The sequence below is a fragment of the Nicotiana attenuata genome, unplaced genomic scaffold (assembly GCF_001879085.1).
Source record: "Nicotiana attenuata strain UT unplaced genomic scaffold, NIATTr2, whole genome shotgun sequence".
Classification (NCBI taxonomy): Eukaryota; Viridiplantae; Streptophyta; class Magnoliopsida; order Solanales; family Solanaceae; genus Nicotiana; species Nicotiana attenuata.
This window is the reverse complement of record NW_017674554.1, coordinates 8,633-30,273: the sequence shown is the minus strand read 5'-3', so window position 1 is coordinate 30,273 and position 21,641 is coordinate 8,633. Positions and strand designations below refer to the sequence as shown.

The 21,641-nt window shown below is 40.8% G+C and overlaps 1 protein-coding gene across 1 annotated transcript; it reads left to right on the top strand.

Moving 5' to 3' along the window:
- Positions 1-9,036: 9,036 nt before the first annotated feature.
- Positions 9,037-9,751, top strand: LOC109218886 (the record flags this gene model as incomplete). The annotated part of the gene is made up of 1 exon (XM_019383283.1): positions 9,037-9,751. A coding segment is annotated over exon 1 (715 nt), but the record flags the coding sequence as incomplete, so codon positions are not given.
- Positions 9,752-21,641: the final 11,890 nt, after the last annotated feature.

The following is a 21,641-nucleotide window of genomic DNA, read 5'->3' as shown; positions in this document are numbered from 1 at the left end:
AGACATGGATACACAAGCTATAAATAAACCATTGTTGTGATGCTGAAGCTTAAATCAGGACATACCAGTTTCAAAGAAACAAATAGAGAAAAGCAGTAGATCTTGTAAACAGGCCACAGTGCAGAGAAGAAGAGAGAATACTAGTATGTGTGAGTATGAGTTCAGAAGGATTGTGAATTCTGTTGAGTTTGTGAAAGGGTCGTGCCTTTATAGTGTGAAAATCAGGCAGAAATAAGGCAAGAAAGCAGTTAAGGAACTGAATATCAATTAAGAATCAATCACACAAGACTTCCCTTAATTAAGGAATTCAGAAACGGGTAAAAACTATTTGAGGAAAGAAATTAAATAAGCACTTTGTGCAAAGTAGGCAATTAGGGGTAAATACATAGAAGTTTTATTTAAGTACAGAATTTTGAAATACGCGGTTGTACAATTAAGGTAAGAAAGTCAATTAGTAGCCAGTAAATCAGAGGTCAGAGATTTTGTATGAATGAACCAAGTCAGAAAAGCTGAGAAAGGTTTTTAACTTAAGTCGAGTCACAGGGAAAATTAGCAAACAAGGAAAGAAAATCAATCAGACCTATTCAGAAGGGAGTCTGAACTAATAACAAGTTCGAAAGCCATTTTAGAGGGAAGTTCATCACATATAAAGAGCATACAGACATGTCAAGCATGAAAGAAGATGTCGTGTCATTGTAAAATCAGTAGAAGAATCCAGTGTAAAAGAGTTTAGGAGAGTTTAGCAAAAGTCAGAGTCGTATGAAAGACAAGGATGTCCCAACTCAGTTCAGAGACTCAAAATTGGTCTGAAGAGTTGGGGGTTTTGAAATAAAACTCTAGCTCAGGCAAATCACATAGCCAAACTTGGAAGAACCCCCAAGTTCTAGGGTTTCCACCATTAATCGAGTGCAAAGATGAGAGGGTAAGTAATTAAATCGAAACAGGTTCAGAGGTCTCAGAAAAGAACTAAAACTTCTAACATGTTTCTTTCAGCAACAGAAACTCATGAGAAACATGATAGAAAAGTAACATGCAGAACACAGTAGAAGAGCTCAAAGGAAACAGAGTAGATGAAACTAATTTGAAACATAATGGGAAAATTGATAAGAACAGTAGGAGAAGCATATTAAGACGTTTTTTAGAAGAAGCTTAACCAGAACTTAGTATATGGAACTTAATAAGAAACACTTAAGAACATAGTAAAAGAAGATACAGCAGGAGAAACACACAAGAATACAGTAGAGGAAAATACAGTAGAAAAAGCATGCAAGAACACTGTATAAGAAAATACCGTAGAAGGAGCATACAAGAACACCGTAGAAGAAGCATACAAGAACATGGTAGAAGAAAAAATACAACAACACAATAGAGGCAAATACACACAAAAAAGAAAGTTAGAGAAACATTTAAATACTTTCAGAAAAAACCTAGATCAGAAAAGAAATGGTTTTGAAAGTAGTTTTTGAAAGAAAAGCCAGGAAAATCGTTTAAAATCTTAAGGAAAGCATGGATATGGAATAGATCTAAAGAGATTAGAAAAACCTCAAAACTAGGGTTTTCAGAGGAACCCAAACGACGAGAAAGGCTTGGATCTAAGCAAAAGGAGTCGAGACCAGGCTTCAAAATAGACATAGCTTGCCGGAACGGGACCGGAGATGGCCGTGGAACTCGAATCGACAGAGGTCTGGACATAATCCTTCATGGTCGAGTCATGGAGCTTCAGTCAACCAAACGTGAGGAGCCATAGGTGGCTTGGTGGGTAGTGAAACCACCATAGATCTAGGTTAGAGGGTGACCAGAGAAGATGAACAGAATTCATCGGAGAGGAGGGGGTGGGGAAGGTTCTAGAGAGAACCAGAGGTTAGAGAGATAGAGACGAGTGAGGGAAAAATGAGGGGTATTGGGAGGTCGTTTGGTTTAATTTAGGTAGGTTAAACGGGGACCGTTGATCTGAATGATCAACGGTATAGATTGGATGGGGTAGGTGGGTTGGGTAGGATAATTAGGATTGGGCTGGGTATTGGATTGGTCTAATTTGGGTTGGGGCTTGGGTTTAATTAGGCCAAATTAGAAAGCCAAATGTGGCTATAAGTTAAATAGCCTCTTTTTCCCTCTTAATTTATAAAAAATAATAAACAAATTTCTGGAAACAAATTAAAAGTACTAAAATGTCTTATAATATATAACTATTAATTTAAAAATATAAAATCCCATTTTATAAATATGAGACGGATTTAAACATAAAAATGGCTAATATTGCAATTATGCAATTTTATCCTTAAAAATACCAAATAAATTTATAAAAATATATAAAAAATATCTTAGCCATATTTTGGTACAAACATAAGAATCCAATAAATGAATCACCAAAAATGATAATTTTAGGGACCATGATTGGGTTTTTCTTGATAAAATAGGGCAGTAAATTGATTTAAAAATCTTTGAAAAATTAAGGAAAAATAATAGGACCTTGGGATGTACTTATATATGCCTATATAGGCTATTTTGAGGGTATTTTGCATATTTAAAAAAAATACACGGAAAAATTGGGTATCAACAACTGGTTATCACCTTACCGCACTATCTTGGACTGTCATGCCAAGACTGTGACCCTAGCCTTACCAGGTTTACCTCGTATTGAGTGGAGAGGGACTCCTGGTAATTCTACCCATAGTGTTATCTCATATATGAAGGCTCGGCGTATGGTCGAGAAGGGGTGTTTGGCCTATTTGGCATATGTTCGTGATTCTAGTGCGGAGGTTCCTTCTATGGATTCTGTGCCTGTTGTTTGTGAGTTTCCTAAGGTTTTCCCTTCAGACCTGCCGGGTATGCCACCCGACAGGGATATTGACTTCTGCATTTATTTGGCTCCGGGCACTCAGCCCATTTCTATTCCGCCGTATCGTATGGCCCTGGCTGAGTTGAAAGAATTGAAGGAGAAGTTGCAAGACTTGTTTGATAAGGGCTTTATTAGGCCTAATGTCTCACCTTGGGGTGCGCCGGTGTTGTTTGTTAAGAAGAAGGACGGATCGATGAGAATGTGTATAGATTACCGTCAATTGAACAAGGTCACAATCAAGAATAAGTACCCATTGCCGCGGATTGATGATTTTTTTGACCAGCTTCAGGGTGCCCAAGTGTTTTCTAAGATTGACTTGAGATCTGGCTACCATCAGTTGAATATTAGGGCATCCGATGTCCCTAAGACAGCTTTCTGCACTCGGTACGGGCATTATGAGTTCTTGGTGATGTCATTTGGATTGACAAATGCCGCAGCAACTTTCATGGAGTTGATGAACCGAGTGTTCAGACCTTATTTGGATTCCTTCGTGATCGTCTTCATTGATGACATTTTGATTTATTCCCGCAGCCGGGAAGAGCATGAGCAGCATTTGAGAGTGGTTCTTCAGACTTTGAAAGACAGTCGGTTGTATGCCATGTTTTCGAAGTGTGAGTTCTGGTTGAGTTTAGTTGCATTCTTGGGTCACGTTGTTTCAGCAGAGGGTATTCAAGTGGATTCGAAGAAGACAGAGGCAGTCAAGAACTGTCCTCGACCCACATCAGCTACAGAGATCCAAAGTTTCTTGGGTTTGGAAGGCTATTACCATCGGTTTGTGGAGGCGTTTTCATCTATTGCAGCCCCGATGACCAGGTTGACCCAGAAATGTGCCTAGTTCTAGTGGTCGGACGAGTGTGAGGCAAGCTTTCAGAAGCTCAAGACAGCTTTGACTACGGCGCCAGTGTTGGTTTTGCCCACAGGTTTAGGGCTATCTACAGTTTATTGTGATGCATCTCGTATTGGACTTGGTGCGGTGTTGATGCAGGATGGCAATGTCATTGTATGCCTCCTGCCAGTTGAAGATTCATGAGAAGAACTATCCAGTCCATGATTTGGAGTTAGCAGCCATTATTCACGCGCTGAAGATTTGGAGGCACTATTTATATGGCGTGACATGTGAGGTGTTCACGGATCACAAGAGTTTGCAATACTTGTTAAAGCAGAAGGAGCTAAACTTGAGGCAGAGAAGGTGGTTGGAGCTATTGAAAGACTACGATATCACCATCTTGTATCACCCAGGGAAGGCCAATATGGTGGCCGATGCTTTGAGTAGAAAGTCGGCCAGTATGGGTAGTCTTGCATATATTCCGGTCGATGAGAGGCCGCTTGCTTTGGATGTTCAGGCTTTGGCCAATCAGTTCGTAAGGTTGGATGTCTCCGAGCCCAGTTGTGTGTTAGCTTGCACAGTCGCCCGTTCTTCATTATTGGAGCGCATTCGAGATCGGCAGTATGCTGATCCCCATTTGTGTGTCCTAAAGGACACGGTGCAGCACGGTGGTGCCAAGCAGGTCACAGTGGGAGATGATGGAGTTTTGAGGATGCATGGTCGCATTTGTGTGCCTAATATGGATGGACTTCGAGAGTTGATTCTAGAGGAGGCCCATAATTCCCGGTACTCTATTCATCCGGGCGCCGCTAAGATGTATCAGGATTTGCGGCAGCATTATTGGTGAAGGAGGATGAAGAAAGATATTGTTGCGTATGTGGCTCGGTGTTTGAATTATCAGCAGGTAAAGTACGAGCATCAGAGACCTGGTGGTTTGTTTCAGAGGATTGAGCTTCCCGAGTGGAAATGAGAGCGTATCACTATGGACTTTGTTGTTGGACTCCCACGGACTCAGAGGAAGTTCGACACAGCATGGGTTATTGTTGATAGGCTGACCAAGTCAGTGCATTTTATTCCTGTGGCAGTCTCCTATTCTTCTGAGAGGTTAGCTGAGATCTATATCCGGGAGATTGTTCGTCTTCATGGTGTGCTCGTGTCTATCATTTCTGATCGAGGTACGCAGTTTACCTCGCATTTCAGGCAGGCAGTTCAGCATGAGTTGGGCACACAGATCGAGTTGAGCATAACATTTCATCCTCAGACGGACGGGCAGTCCGAGCGTACTATTCAAATTTTAGAGGATATACTCCGAGATTGTGTTATTGGCTTTGGAGGCTCGTGGGATTAGTTTTTGCATTTAGCGGAGTTTGCCTACAATAACAGATACCAGTCGAGCATTCAGATGGCTCCTTATGAGGCTTTATATGGTAGGCGATGTCGGTCGCCGGTTGGGTGGTTCGAGCCGGAAGAGGCTCGATTGTTGGGTACGGATCTAGTACAGGATGCCTTGGACAAGGTTAGGATCATCTAGGATAGGCTTCGTACAGCTCAGTCCAAGCAAAAGAGTTATGCCGACCGTAAGGTTCGTGATGTGGCATTCATGGTCGGCGAGCGGGTGTTGCTTCGGGTGTCGCCTATGAAGGGCGTGATGAGATTTGGTAAGAGGGGCAAGCTTAGCCCTAGGTTCATTGGCCCGTTTGAGATTCATGATCAATTGGGAGAGGTTGCTTACAGACTTGCATTGCCGCCGAGCATATCAATCGTGCATCCAGTGTTTCATGTGTCCATGCTTCGGAAGTATCACGGCGATCCATCCCACGTGTTAGATTTCAGCACTGTCCAGTTGGAAAAGGACTTGTCCTATGAGGAGGAGCCGGTAGCTATTCTAGACCGGCAGGTTCGTAAGTTGAGATCGAAGAGTTTCCCTTCTGTTCGTGTTCAGTGGAGAGGTCAGCGTGCTGAGGCATCGACCTGGGAGTCCGAGTCCGATATGCGGAGCCGTTATCCCTATCTTTTCTCCGACTCAGGTACTTCTTTCTTATGTCCGTTCGAGGACGAACGATTGTTTTATAGGTAGAGGATGTGATGAACCAAAAGGTCATCACATGTTTTAGAGATAAATTCTATGATCCGAGGCCTTAAAACATCCTTTTTGTGTCACCTCGATTTGCGTGCGCAGTCTGGCGTGTATCCGGAAAGCCATTATGTTAAAATCTATGAAAAATGATAAATTGTGCTTTAAAAATGAATTTAGGTTGACGGAATTTTGGGTGAACGGACCCGGACCCGTGATTTGATGGTCCAGGAGGGTCCGTTGGAAAATATGGGACTTGGGCGTATGCCGGAATTGAATTCCGAGGTCCCAAGCCCGAGAAATGAATTTTTAAAGAAAATTGTTTTTTTGGAATATATATGAGTTTTTGGAAATGAGATATGTTTGGATTTGATGGTATCGGGCCCGTATTTTGGTTCCCGAACCCGGTATAAGTTTGAAATAATAATTTGGTTGAATCTGTAAAATTTGGTAAAGATCGGGATTGGTTTGGTATAAAGCGGACTTAAAGTTGAGAAATTAGAATTTTGGGTGTTCTTGGATGATTTCTTGAATTTGGGGTTTAAGTCATAGTTATTGATGTTATTTTGGTGATTTGATTGCACGAGCAAGTCCGTATGATGTTATTAGGTTGGTGTGCATGTTTGGTTTGGAGCCCCGAGGGCTCGGGTGAGTTTTGGATAGGCCACGGAGTGAAATTTGGACTTAGGAATTGCTGGTATGTTGCAGGTCTGCAGGCTTCGTATGCCCGCAAATGCGATACTCGACCTGGGCTGCCTTGGTCGCAAATGCGACTTTTGTATCGCAAATGCGATATCGCATTTGCGAAAGGTCCCTCGCAAATGCGAAGGTGACCGGAAATACACTAGGTCGCAAATGCGACATTATCTTCGCAATTGCGAAGAGGAAAGTTTTCTGAGGGGTTCGCAATTGCGAACCCTGGTCGCAATTACGACATATGCAACGTGCAAATTCATAACTTAGCCGAAAATCTTTCATTTTTCAAACCCTTTTCAAAACCTAAACACCTTTGGGCGATTTTTCAAGGACAAGTACTCTTCCAAATTGATGGTAAGTCATTTCTAACTCGTTTTCATTAATCTTTAACATCTTTTCTCATGATTTCAACTCAAAATCAAAGGTTTATATGGGGGAAATTGGGTGTTTTGGGTAGAACTTAGGTTTTTCAAATTTTGGGGATTTGGACCTCGATTTGAGGTCTGATTTCAAAATAAATTATATATTTGGGTTCGTGGGTGAATGGGTAATCGGCTATTGGTTCGAACCTCGGGTTTTGACCATGTGGGCCCGGGGTCGATTTTTGACTTTTTGAGAAAAACTTTAGAAAATCTATTTTCACGCATTAGAATTGATTCATTTAGCATTTATTGATATAGTTAAGTAACTTATGGCTAGATACGAGCGAATTGGTGGTGGAATCAAGAGGTAAAGCGATAGTTGAGGCTTGAATTATGTTCGTGGCATCGAGGTAGGTGTTTGGTCTAACCTTAGCTTGAGGGATTAGGAGTTGTGTCTTATTTGCTATGTGTTAACTGTGAAGTACGACGTATAGGCATGGTGACGAGTATCTATACGTCGGTGTTAAGCATGCCCGTGAGTCTTCTATTGTAATTGTTGTGACTCCGTCCTGGTATATTCATGCTCAATATGATGATTTGTATTATTACTCCCTTGTCGGGATGTTGTTGTTATATTATTGTTCCCTTACCGGGATATTGTTGTTATATTATTGTTCCCTTGCCGGGATGTTGTTATTGTATTATTGTTCCCTTGCCGGGATTCTTCTATGATTGGTGTTGATATATGAAATGGGAGCGGGTTGCAAGCCTGCAATGGTAATTTATGAAATAGGAGCGGGTTGCACGCCTGCAACGGTAATATATAAAATCGGAGCGGGTTGCACGCCTGCAACGGTAATATATGAAATGGGAGCGGGTTGCACGCCTGCAACGGTAATATATGAAATGGGAGCGGGTTGGACGCCTGCAACGGAAATATATGAAATAGGAGCGGGTTGCACGCCTGCAACGGTAATATATGAAATGGGAGCGGGTTGCACGCCTGCAACGAGATATATGAAATGGGAGCGGGTTGCACGCCTGCAACGAGATACATGAAATGGGAGCGGGTCGCACGCCTGCAACGAGAAAGAAATGAAAGTGAATACTGTGTTTATTTTCCTCATTATTGTTGGCAACTAAATTATGGGTATTTACATTCCTCTTTGGTATTTTGTTGTTATCCGATACTCCCCGTAGCATGTCTCCTCCTCCCCATCTTTAAGTATGAATATCTGCTTTTATTTTCCGCTGTATATGATTTAACTGCACAGGTTAATTTGGTAGTCTGGTCCTAGTCTCGTCACTAATTCGCCGAGGTTAGGCTAGGCACTTACCAGCACATGGGATCGGTTGTGCTGACAGTACACTCTGTACTATGTGCAGATACTGACATCGGAGCGTTTGGACCGCAGTGAGGTTGCTGCCTTCAGTCCAACAGGCGACCCGAGGTAGTCCTGCAGACGTCCGCGGGCCTTGGCGTCTCCTTTTATCTTCCTATACTGTTTCTTCTATGTATTTCTGAAACAGTTTGTATTTTCTTTCGCACCTTTATTTGTAGTACTCTTACACAGTCTATGAAATTGTGACACCAGTCTTGGGTAGTTTACGTATGGATTTGGTATTGGCATCTTTATTAAAATATTATATTTCAGTCTTCCGCTTATTAAATTCCGTTGTTTTTCTAATGTTGGTTATTAATCGTAAACGGATTAAAATGGGAAAAAGGTAAATAATCCAAATGATCGGCTTGCCTTGCTTTCACTAGTAGGCGCCATCACGACTCCCGAGGGTGGGAAATCCAGGTCGTGACAAGCTTTTGTGGGACAAGTTCTATTACTCAACCCTTATCAATTCCAATATGAAAGTAGTAACATGGAATGTAAAGGGATGAAATAAAGTATATAAGCAGAAGGAGGTGAAGGATTTTATTAGGAAGAATAAAGTTAGTATACTTGCAATAACTGAGCATAGGGTGAGTGAACAACATGCTAGTCAAATAATAAAGAAGATCACAAGTAGGTAGAGATGGTATGATAACTACAATACATGCACAAGAGGGAGAATTTGGCTAATGTGGGATCTAGATTTGATGGACTTTACTTTGATTGAAGCACATACTCAGTTCATTCATGGTTTGTTGAACATCTATGAACTAAATATGAAAATCACCATTACGGCAATCTATGACCTTCACACTATTAACTATAGAAGGGGATTATAGACTGAACTTGGAAATATGGTTCATACAGTGCAGGGACCTTGGATAGCCTTGGGTGATTTCAACTCTATAATAGACACGAATGACAGAATAGGAGGGGTACCAGTTCAAGATGTCGAAACTAGAGAATTTAGAAAGTTCCAGTTAGACTCTGGTTTGGTCGAATTAAAAAGTGTGGGCAGAAGATATACTTGGACAAAATCACATGTGTTCAGCAAGATCGACTGGGCCTTTGTCAACTCAGATTGGATGCAGAGTCTACCACACATAGAAGCTATAATTATGGATCCGGGATGTTCAAATCACTCTCCCATTGCAATTAACTTTGAAGATGCTCCGGATAGGGGTCACAGACCTTTCAGATTCCTCAATTGCCTGGCTAATCATCCTAGTTTCTTGCAGCTTGTAAAAGAAACATGGATGATGCAGGATCATAACCAATCCATGTACAATGTATGGGCACGACTGAAGGCTATCAAGCAGGCAATGAAGCAGCTGAATAAAAAAGAGTTATGTGGCATTGAGCATAAAATTACTATTAACAGAAGTCAGCTTAATGAATTGCAGTCAAGAATGAGGGATCCAAATCAAACAACTGATCAATTTGAACAGGAAAAATCTTTACAGATTCAGTTGGAAAAATGGTCATTGATTGAGGAAGTCATAGCTAGACAAAAGTATAGGATACAATGGTTCAAAGCAGAGAACGCAAGCACCAAATTTTTCTATGGAAGTATGAAAGGCAGAGAAGTTCAAAATCAGATAAGAAGATTAGTGTTGATACCCAATTTTTTCTATATTTTTTATATATGCATAAATACCTTCAAAATAGCATATATATGCATATATAAGCATGCACAAGGTTTTTATAATTTTTTCCATAATTTTAAGGGCTTAAATTGATTTATCTCCTTCCCTTTTATTCATAAAATCCTCAATAATTATCCCTCAAATTATTGTTATGATGATCTAGTCATTTAATTTCTATATTTATGCCAAAATATGGTTAAAATATTTTTTGTGCATTTTCATAGTTGCATTTTGTATTTTTAAAGCTAAATTCCATATAATTGCAATAATAGCCTTATTAATGTATAATTACATTTATATGCATAAAATTGGTCTCCTATATTTTTAAAATGTTAAATATCTATTATAAATTATTTTAGTATGCAAAATTATTTTCCAGAAATTATTTATTATTTATTATTTATTATAAATTATATGGGAAAAATTGGCTATTTAAAATATAGCCAGATTTGCCTTTCAATTTTATCCTAATTTCAACCCAACACCCAGCCCAATTCTTGATTAAATTACCCGACCCAAACCCTAAACCCACCGACCCGACCCAGAACCAATTAAATCATGGTCGTAGATCAACGACCCGTATCAATTCTTACCTTTTTAATTCCAAACGATCCCCTAACCCTAATCATTTCTTCACATCCGCCGCCCTAAAATTCTCTCTGTTCTCAAACACTCTCAACCTGTAACACCCCGTAAATTAGGCTTAGGTGTGAATATGTTAAGTGAGTGTTAAGTTTATATTTTGGACATGTGAAGTCCCATCGGGATGATTATGGGTAAAATAGTTGTTTCAAAATCAAGATGGAAAGTGAGGTGCATAAGATTTGACAAAATCGACTATGTTTGCAGAAGGTCTGTCTTCCAGCAGGTTTTAGTGAAAATGTGTAAGGATTTGGGAAAACTCAAAGCACGAATGTTGTAGGCCTTTGAAATAGCTTTCCAACGATATATTATGGAGCCCGAACGGATCTCTGTGCAAAACGTTATGCGCGTTTTATAGAACAGTATGCGATATGCGCGCTCGGTAGCGCGACCGCGCTTTTTTTGAGGCAGTGTTACTGCCGTTTCGTGCGGTCAGTAGCGCGGTCAGGTCTCCAGGAGCACGGGCACGCTCATGGGGGTTCGTTTTAAAGCCCTACTTCGTCCCCCACAGCTCCAAAACATAAAAACTTGCTCTAGAAAGGGGAACTCTCAAAAACCTAACTCCTTAAGGGCCCTTCCACCACCCAAGGTAAGTTTTAATGGTGATTCTAATTTAGTTTCAATTTCCCAACATCTTATTAACATGGTTAAACCCTCCATATCATTAGATATTCGATCGGGACATCATTGTTGAGAGAAGGAACCCTAGAACTCGATTTTCAAGGGGATTGAACTTCAAAAAGGTAATGTCTTCACCCTCTAATTGATTATACTATTGGATTAATGATTATAGACTCTAGTTCATGAGATATGAGTTGATGAATTTGATAGAAAAGCATGAACGATTATAGGTTTGGGGTGTTGATTGTTGATTATTGGTTAAGGGTGTTGTTTACCTTATGGATGATAAAGAATGATGTTGCTTATAACAATTTGAGACTTTAGAATTTATCTAGGAGCAAGAGAATGGGCTATTGGGTGTAGAGACACCATTAATAAGGACTATTAAGCTTTATGTCACCAAGCGTTTGAAAAAATGCTTAAGTGACTAAAACATGAGAATTATTGCTAATATGGAATCCCTTTGACTTGTATTGATATAGATTAAAGTCGAAAGGGGTGGCGAACGTTGTATTACGCTCAAGAGCAGGAAGTTAAGGTATGTGAGGCTAACTCTTTATGTTGGAAATTTTAATGATTCTCCCTACACTACGTTTCTTTTACGACGTTACCAATTGCCTCAGAAATATAGTTAAGCCTAGTTCCTTGAATAGTTGTAGAACTTCTATTCTCTAGCTTCATAACTCGTTCATGACTTTCATTCTGAATGTTGTGCTCAGTTCGTATTCAATATAGACTCGGGCTTGATGTACCTGAGTCTCAGTATAGCTTACTCAGCATGTCATAAACAGTTAAAGTTTCAATGTTCATAATCAGTTTAAGAATACATGTCTCAGTCCAATCCTATTTAGTATTATGTAACTCAGTGTGATTCACCATTCAAGTATATGTAACTCAGTATGATTCAGTATTTCAGCATCATGTATTTCAGTATGATTCTCAGTTCCTGAATGTTGAACACCTGTCTTTGGGCCTGAGGCCGCAGTTTATGCTTTATGCATCTTTGGGCCAGAGGCCGCAGTTTATGCTTTATGCATCTTTGGGCCTGAGGCTGCAGTTTATGTTTTATGAATTTTGGACCTGAGGTCGCAGTTATGTATATGTATACTTGGGCCCGAGGCCGCATTTGTGAACATATATATATTGGGCCTGAGGCCGCAGTTTAATATTCAGATAAACAGGTTGTTCATCATTCAGAGGAGGGAGTATTCATATCCTTACTTCCTTTGTTCAGTTCAGTTATCAGTTATCATTTCATTTACCAGTTATCAGTTCAGTTATCAGTTATCATTTCAGTTTCTGTTTCAATAGTATCATTTCAGTACCATTTATCAATTCACAGTTATCAGCTTAGTTTCAGTTTCAACATTTATAATTCTTTCTTTCAGTTGCTTTACATACCAGTGCAATTCAAATATACTGACGCCCCTTTTGTCGGGGCCTGCATCTCACGATGCAGGTAATGATTTACAAGTTGATGATTCAGAGCGCTAGGATTCTCATACCAGCTGTTTGGTGATCCCCAGTTCTTTCGGGGCATTATCATTACTTTACGGTCTTTCAGTATTTACAGGCAGTCAGTGTTGTCAGTACTTCATTGAGGCTTCATAGACTAGAGTAACAGTTAAACAGAGTCTCAAGCTTTTCATGTTAAGCAATGTTGGCTACATATATGTTTCAGACTTGTTTTAGTATTTCCGCACTTTGATTTATATCATCCAGACTTTCAGTATATCAACATGTGTTAGCTTATCTTCCGCATTCAGCATGTTATGATATCATATGTTGATTCAGCCAGCCAGTTGGTTCGCTCGGTCACATGTAGTTAGGCACCGAGTGCCGTGTTACGTCCAGGCCCAGGTTAGGGGCGTGACTCAACCGAACCCTAATCTTCAACTGCCGACCTCCCATCTCCGGCCATCTCCGGTCACCTCTCATCGTCTCTTAAGCCTCCAATGGCTTCTCTCATGCCACGCTCGCCTTCTATAAGGTCTTCAAGGGCCTTGGGCCACACTGACTTGCATCTAGGGTTTGCTATTTGGCTGTTCTTGGCCACTCCGGTGTGATTTCAAGCAAAATCATGTTGTATTTGTCGCGATCTTTGGGTTTCTAGACAGGTTCTTGCATTTCTATATGGATTCCTTCCAAAACCCTAATTTCTTCCCGAATCTCCTAGATCTGTACGATATTTGAATGATTTAAGTCTGTTTCTTTGGTATTTTACACTATCCTTGTAACTCTTTACAAGAATCATCGATTTCAAAGTGTTTTCACCTTCTTCTCAAATTAGGGTTTTCGGAACTTCTTCTAAAACTTTGTTTAAACCAATTCTTTATGTTTACACTTCTATCGCTGGCATATTTCGACTGATTCTATGATTTTACTACCTCTTCAACTGGCCTATGTTGAAAACCCTAATTTCTTAGTTCTAATCTAGGGTCTCTGAGTTTTGTTTGGATAACGTTTTTAGTTGATCTATATGTTTCTGTGATTCTGTGATTTTACCCCATGATTGCTTGTTAAGGTTCCTAATTATGGCTATCCATGCTTATTGTGTGATTTTACCCTATTTTGTTTACCAATGTTTCTGATTCTCCACTTCTCCTGCCTATATCATGCTTATTCAACTAATTCAGACTATGCTCTACATGAATCCCTAATTTATATATGATATTTGTCCTACTCGACCTCTTAGAGTTCTGGTTTTTGCTTACTATGTGCTTGTTCTTATAAAGTTGTGCTAAATCAGTGCTATTTTCTACTTTTGAATCCTTGAATCTTTATGATTGATCTTTCACTGATTTCGCATGATATCTCTACTGATTTTTAACCTTGTAAAATATTTTTTGACCATATTCTACGGTCAATTATGCTATTAATTGATCTCGTAAGTCTTTTCTTGATTGAAATATGCTGAACCTAGCCTATATTACATGTGTGTACTTGTACTATGCAGAAAATATTTCCTTATTTGTTATGCTCAGCCTTATACAATTTCCTTCCTTATTTGCCACATGTTTATTACCGTTTGAAGTTGACTCCTCAATTAAAGGAGTATTACCATGATTTCACGACTGATTGATTCTGAGTCCCCATAATTACTGATGAACTTTGATTCTTACCTTATTTGATACCTGCTTTCAAACTATATAAATGGCTCTCTTCCACAATCACAACACACGAACACTTTGGTTCGAAAGCTCTCTCTCTCACACTTAAAACTTTCTACACTTTGTGTCACTTGCTCTTATTTTGAGTTAGCCGGCTGCAAGCCAAGGCTAACTATTGTGCTCTCTTGCTCCTTCACTTTTGCTTACTGTCCTCTTTACTGGTATGTTTTAGTTTCAATTCAAGTTTCAACAACAACATGGTTCTTTTATTGCTTCAGTTCATCTTGTTTCTAGTTTGCTTCTACTTATGGTTTTGCTGTGAAACTTGCAGTTAATGTGATTACATAATTAGCATATTATGAACCCCCTTCCTTAGGATCAGTATGAGCATGTTCCCCCTTTATGTAGTCTATTTTTTGCACTATCTGGTTTATGGTATGAATCCTCTCTATGTAGTCTACACTCTTGACTTGTATGGTTGTAGAATTAGTCTTAAATCATTTGGATCCTATACTAAACCCCCTTAAGTATTGCTGGTTCTGTGACTGTGCTTGATCAGTTGTGTTTGAGCATGTCTATACCACTTTCTAAGACGTTGGCTGGTTCTGTGTTTACAATCATGTGTTTTATGTGTGCCCAATCCCCATCACCCTTGTGTGTAGTTTCTTTCCTCTTTGTTTTGGTCCTGTGAACATTGCTGATGTGATTTTAGATTCCACGTTTGATTTACTGTTGCTTGATCATGTAACCCTCTCTTTTCAAAGCTGTTTTACTGCATGACCCTCTCTTTTATTCTACAAAACTGTTTCAAACAAGTCTCTTTTAACATTGTTTTCTTACTAAAACCCTTTTCAACTTGTGTCAAGCACTCCCACTCTACTCCTAAGTCAATAAGTTCTGCCCCCTCCAGTATGTGTAATTCCTTGGGATCCTTTTGAAAGCCCTCTGAACTCTGGCATACTGAGGCTGGCCCTTCCACACTGCACTTATTCAATTTGGTTACCATGTGTAGGTGTAAGCATTGCCCGGGATCCTTGAGATCCTTAGGGAACTTTGATGCACCTGGACTATGACATTGTCTATGAAATTTGGGCATTTGAGGCTATTGGAGGCTTTGGAAACCTAGGCCTAATTGAAGGCTCCCTATTGAATAGCTTCTTATTTTCTTATTTACTTATGTAATTCATTCATATGGTCTGTAATAACTTGTACGCAAATATTGGGGTAATTAGTGAAAATGGGTGGGTAGTTACATGTTTGTGGGGTAATACAGGTAGAAATCACACCTATAGGACTTTACATTTTAATCTGATTGCCTTACCAAGTAGAAATCATGCCTTAGGACTTTACATTTTAATTTGATTGCCTTACCAAGTAGAAATCATGCTTATAGGGCTTTACATCTTGTCATGTGTATCTCACCATGCTAGAAATCATGGCTACAGCTTGTTCAAAAAATCTTTATTACTTGAGTTACCCAACGTGGTTTTACTTGCAACCTATTTGATTCAACTATTTATTGATATGGACTAATTTGTGAATATAAGTTCGGCCGGGACCCACAGTTGTGGACCAATAGGGGTGCCTAAAGACTTCCCCTCGAGGTTATTTCAAGCCCTTACCCTAATCTCTGGTAATGCAAACCAATCCAAGAGTTAATCGCCCTAGGTGCCCTAACGCATCATAATCCGTTAGGTGGCGACTCTTCAAATACCCAATTCCCAAAAGGAAATGAGTTATCACACCCCATGAAAATGTCGAAACCCAGACCTCTCTCCACGAGGAGGGAAGAAAGGGGGCGCGACAGCATGGCGACTCTGCTGGGGATACCCTTTAGGCTCTTACTATAACAAACTTATCCTTTACGAATTAGTTCAAGCATGCTTTATCCCATACCCCTTTCCCCTTATTTGAATTTAACTGTCTATTTTCTTTTAAGCATTTATGACTCCTTTTCCCTGAAACTGACGTATCTCTTTGTTTTCGTTTTCCCTATAACCGTCTTTCAATTATTTAAATGCTGTATTTATTTTTTCCCACGTGCAAATACTTGAGTACATGCTATTTATTGCTGCATAAATCATGCTCCACATCATATTCCACTCGTGCGTATTAAATCCTATAGCAGCACTTTAACGAGTGGTTGCGCTCCTCCTATTTACTACCCGTAAATTTGGAAAGGCTTATTTGCGGTAAAACCAGTCGATCAGCGGTGCAGTCGATGCTTCTGTGCCTTCCCCCTCGAGTTGTCCGCTCGAGGGTACCAGTCTAAAACCCCATAGAAACCTTACTCTGGTTAAAATTATGCATGCATCATGGTCAAACCTAGTGGGATCAATTATGTTGTCCGCATAATGATCCTTTAAGATAAGCCTTATCCAAAGTCCATCGGGTTTTCCATAATCCCAACGGACACAACCATGTTCTGTGCATTAATTTGGAGAACTAAATGCCGATATACTGATCAAAAATGTATAAATAGTCGAGTATGGAGGGGGTAAGGTCTAACCTTTTGTTTTGCAGGAAATGAGGCACGAGGTCCCCAGCTTTGATATGGTTAGCACACCCTCACTCTTGCTAGACTGGTGGGGGAGTCTTCCATCAGATGACCAAATCAACGAATGGAAAGAGAGGGCCGCCAAATATAGCGAGAAGCTTGAATATCTGGAATACAGCCTATTGGAATTGGAAGGAAAAGTGAGGAAGAGAGTCACCGACTGCCAAAACGCTCAGGGAAACGAAAAAGGGCATTCGGCAAAGGCATTCCTGCTAATGAGCCTACGCGAATTGGGGGATTTGATCGACAAGAGCATTCAGCCTGAAGAAAGTCCTTCCGAGACCAAATAGATTAGGTTTACTTGCTTTTCAAATAAGGCCAAGTGCCAGTAGTGACTTACTTTTTCTATTATCTTAGTGTCATTTTGCGATTCGTCTATATTTATATTAATGAAATGAGGCATTTATTGGCATCTAACGTTCTCCAAATCTATTTGTCGCTAGGCCTACCTCGGGCACAACGAGGCTCCCAAATTAGGACACGAATTTACATTCCCGCAATATGTGTTTAAATACTGCAAACATTTTATAATCCTTACTGATTTGTTTACCTTTTGTTTTTTTCCTTTATTTTGATTATTCCAATCCCCTGAGGTTGGTTCGCACAAACTGGTATCATCAGCATACCTAAAGGTCCTCCACACCCTCCTCTTTCAAGTGATCCTAAAAGCAAAGGAAATAAGAATAAACGATACGATGCAGTGCAATAATTGAGGAGGAGCAGGAAGAAGGCCTCACTATTCAGACCATGGAGAAGGGAGTTGTTCTCAAGAACTGGACCGCCACACCATCCCGGGCCCGCCGAGTCCCTGGGTAGCTTGGCAGATTTTATTTCTATAGCCATTCTAGGCTTTTAAGATTTTCAGTAACTTTGTTTTAAAAGACTTATTTGTTTCAAAATAAACGCTCGATTCATCGAGCTGTACTTGTCCGAAAGTTTTTCAGTGTTAATCAAATGCATTGCTCTTTATTATTCATTATTATTTTCTACACTTTTTCTTTCTACAGCGTGATTATTACTTTTCCTGATGTACCGGTGACTATGACATGTAATGAGGCAATGCAATATGAGGACAGTGATTCAGATGAAGAAGACGAGATACCCGAGGAAGTTGTCAGGGAGGTGGAAAACTTTGAGAATAAGCGTAAGTCCAATCTGGACGAAACCGAAGCAGTAAACTTGGGGAACGCCAAGACCGTCAAGGAGACTCGCATCAGCATCACCCACAGAGAAGGAAGAGTACATCCGTTTCCTAAAAGAATATGAGGACATTTTTTCATGGTCATATGATGACATGACAGGTTTGAGCACGTCCATAGTGGCTCACAAGTTAACTACCAATCCAATGTGTCCGCCGGTGAAGCAGAAACTCAGAAAGTTCAAACCAGACATGAGCCTGAAAATCAAAGAGGAAGTTACCAAGCAGATCAAGCCAAAGTTCTCAGGGTGGTTGAGTACCCAACCTGGTTAGCCAACGTTGTGCTAGTTTCGAAGAAGGATGGGAAGGTCCAAGTATGTGTCGACTACCGAGATCTAAACAAAGCAAGTCCCAAAGACGACTTTCCACTGCAAAACATACACATCCTGATCGATAATTGCGCCAAGCATGAACTCTGATCTTTTGTAGATTACTTCGCGGGTTATCACCAGATCTGGATGGACGAAGAAGACGCGGAGAAAACAGCTTTTATTATGCCCTGGGGGGTATACTGCTACAAGATGATGCCATTTGGTCTGAAGAATGCTGGGTCTACCTACGTGAGAGCCATGACAACCATCTTCCATGATATGATACACAAGGAGATAGAGGTATATGTGGACGACGTCATCATCAAATCCAAGAGGGTCGCAGACCACATAGCAGACTTGAGAAAGTTCTTCGACAGACTAAGGAGGTACAACTTGAAACTGAACCCCGCCAAGTGTGCATTCGGGGTTCCCGCAGGAAAGCTATTGGGATTTATTGTCAGTCGTCGAGGGATTGAGCTAGATCCATCTAAATTAAAGGCTATTCCGGAGTTACCGCCGCCAAGGAGCAAAAAGGACGTGATGAGCTTCCTAGGGCGTCTCAATTATATCAGTCACTTCATAGCACAGTCCACGGTCATATGTGAACCCATCTTCAAGATGCTGAGGAAAGATGCTGAAACAAGCTGGACAAAGGATTGTAAGAAAGCCTTTGACAGAATCAAGGAGTACTTATCCACACCACCAGTCCTGGTCCCGCCAGAACCAAGACGACCTTTGCTACTCTATCTATCTGTACTAGATAGAGCCTTCGGATGTGTTTTGGGACAACATGACGAAACAGGAAGGAAAGAGCAGGCTATATACTACTTGAGCAAGAAGTTCACACCTTACAAAGCACGGTACTCTCTGCTTGAACGCACTTGCTGTGCTTTAACCTGGACAGCTAAGAAACTGAGGCATTACTTCTGTGCCTACACTACATACCTCATATCCAGGATGGATCCTCTGAAGTACATATTCCAGAAACCCATGCCGACTGGAAAGTTGGCCAAATGGCAGATACTATACTATTAAGTGAGTTCGATATCGTCTACGTAACTCAAAAGGCAGTCAAAGGAAAAGCATTGGCAGATCACCTTGCTGAAAACCCGGTGGGAGGAGAATACGAACCCTTGAAACGTATTTTCCTGACGAAGAGGTATCATTCATGGGAGAAGACATTACCGAAGCATATGACGGTTGGAGGATGTTCTTTGACGGAGCCGCAAATTTTAAAGGAGTGGGCATAGGAGCAGTTTTGGTATCAGAAATGGGTTAGCATTATCCGGTATATGCTAAACTCAGATTTCCCTGCACCAACAACATGGCGGAATATGAAGCCTGCATACTAGGGCTCAACATGGCAGTCGACATGAAAATTCAGGAGTTGCTGGTAATCAGTGATTCAGATTTGCTTGTGCACCAGGTACAAGGAGAGTGGGCTACCAAGAATTCCAAGATATTGCCATATCTGCACCATGTGCAGGAATTGAGAAAGAGGTTTACAGAGATAGAATTCCGACATGTTCCCAGAATTCAGAACGAGTTTGCCGATGCATTGGCCACTTTGTCATCCATGATACAACATCCAGATAAGAACTACATTGATCCCATTCCGGTGAGGATCTATAATCAGCCGGCATATTGTGCTCATGTCGAGAAAGAAGCAGATGGGAAGCCTTGGTTCCATGACATCAAAGAATACTTATCAAAAGGAGAATACCCGGAGCATGCAAATCACACTCGAAAACGCACACTCTGGAGACTATCCAATCACTTCTTCCACAGCGGGAGAAACTTGTACTGAAGAACTCTCGATTTGGGATTGCTAAGATGTGTTGACGGAAAAGAAGCTTCTAAGCTACTTAAGGATGTGCATGCTGGGACCTGTGGTCCGCACATGAATGGTTTCGTCTTGGCTAAGAAGATACTCAGGGCAGGTTATTTTTGGATGACCATGGAGACAGATTGCATTCAGTATGTCCGCAAATGCTTTCAATGTCAAGTGCATGCCGATATGTTAAAAGTGCCGCCGAACGAGCTCAATGCAACAAGCTCACCTTGGCATTCGCTGCTTGGGGATGGATGTTATTGGTCCGATTGAGCCCACTGCCTCAAACAGACACAGACTTATTCTGGTAGCCATTGATTACTTCACGAAATGGGTATAAGCTGCATCGTACAAAGCTGTAGCCAAGAAGGTCGTGGCAGATTTTGTCAAGGATCGTATCGTCTGCCGATTCGGAGTTCCCGAGTCCATTATTACTTACAATGCCGCCAACCTCAACAGTGATCTGATGAAAGCTATATGTGAAGCTTTCAAAATCAAGCACAAGAATTCCACAGCCTGTAGACCTCAGATGAATGGAGTCGTAGAAGCCGCCAACAAAAACATCAAGAAGATACTAAGGAAAATGGTAGAGAACCACAAACAATGGCACGAGAAGTTACCCTTTGCCCTGTTGGGGTACCGCACCACGGTTCGCACATCAACCGGGGCAACTCCCTACATGTTGGTTCACGGTACCGAGGATGTCATCCCAGCCGAGGTGGAGATTCCTTCATTAAGAGTCATACAGGAAGCTGAAATCAGCGATGCAGAGTGGATAAGAAGTCACTATGAACAATTGGCCCTTGTCGATGGAAAGAGGATGAACGCAGTATGTCACAGCCAACTTTATCAAAACATAATGTCCAGAGCTTTCAACAAAAGAGTCAAACCAAGGCAGTTCGCACCAGGGCAGCTAGTATTGAGGAAAATCTTCCCACATCAAGATGAAGACAAAGGGAAGTTCTCTCCCAACTGGCAAGGTCCGTACATGATTCATAGGGTTCTAATAGGAGGAGTACTCATACTCGCAGAAATGGATGGGGAAATCTGGCCAAAGCCAGTCAATTCAGACGCAGTCAAAAGATACTATGCTTAGATTGTATTACATTTCTTCATCTGATGTAATTGAACTACGCTTGACCCGATTCCCGTTTAAGAGGGGATACGTAGGCAGCCTTATGGGTTCGGTCATATCATAATAAAATTTTCATTTCCCCCAAGATCAGAAACTGGGGCAGAATTTTGAGGAGGACCCTCGAAATTCCGGAGCAAGTCCAGCCGCGCCAACATATATCAGACGGTCAACAATCAGTTAGGAAGGCAGAATTTTGAGAAGGATTCTCAAAATTCCGAAGGGAGCCAGGCAAGGCCTATTGTCTGCAAACGGTCAGAGATCATCTACCAAACTGGGGCAGAATTTTGAGGAGGACCCTCGAAATTCAGATATGAGAGAGTTGCAATGTCTCTTCCATGAGTTACAGTCACTAGTTCATCTAAAAAAATGTGATATTTCACTGTTTTGTTTAATAATAACAATTATTTT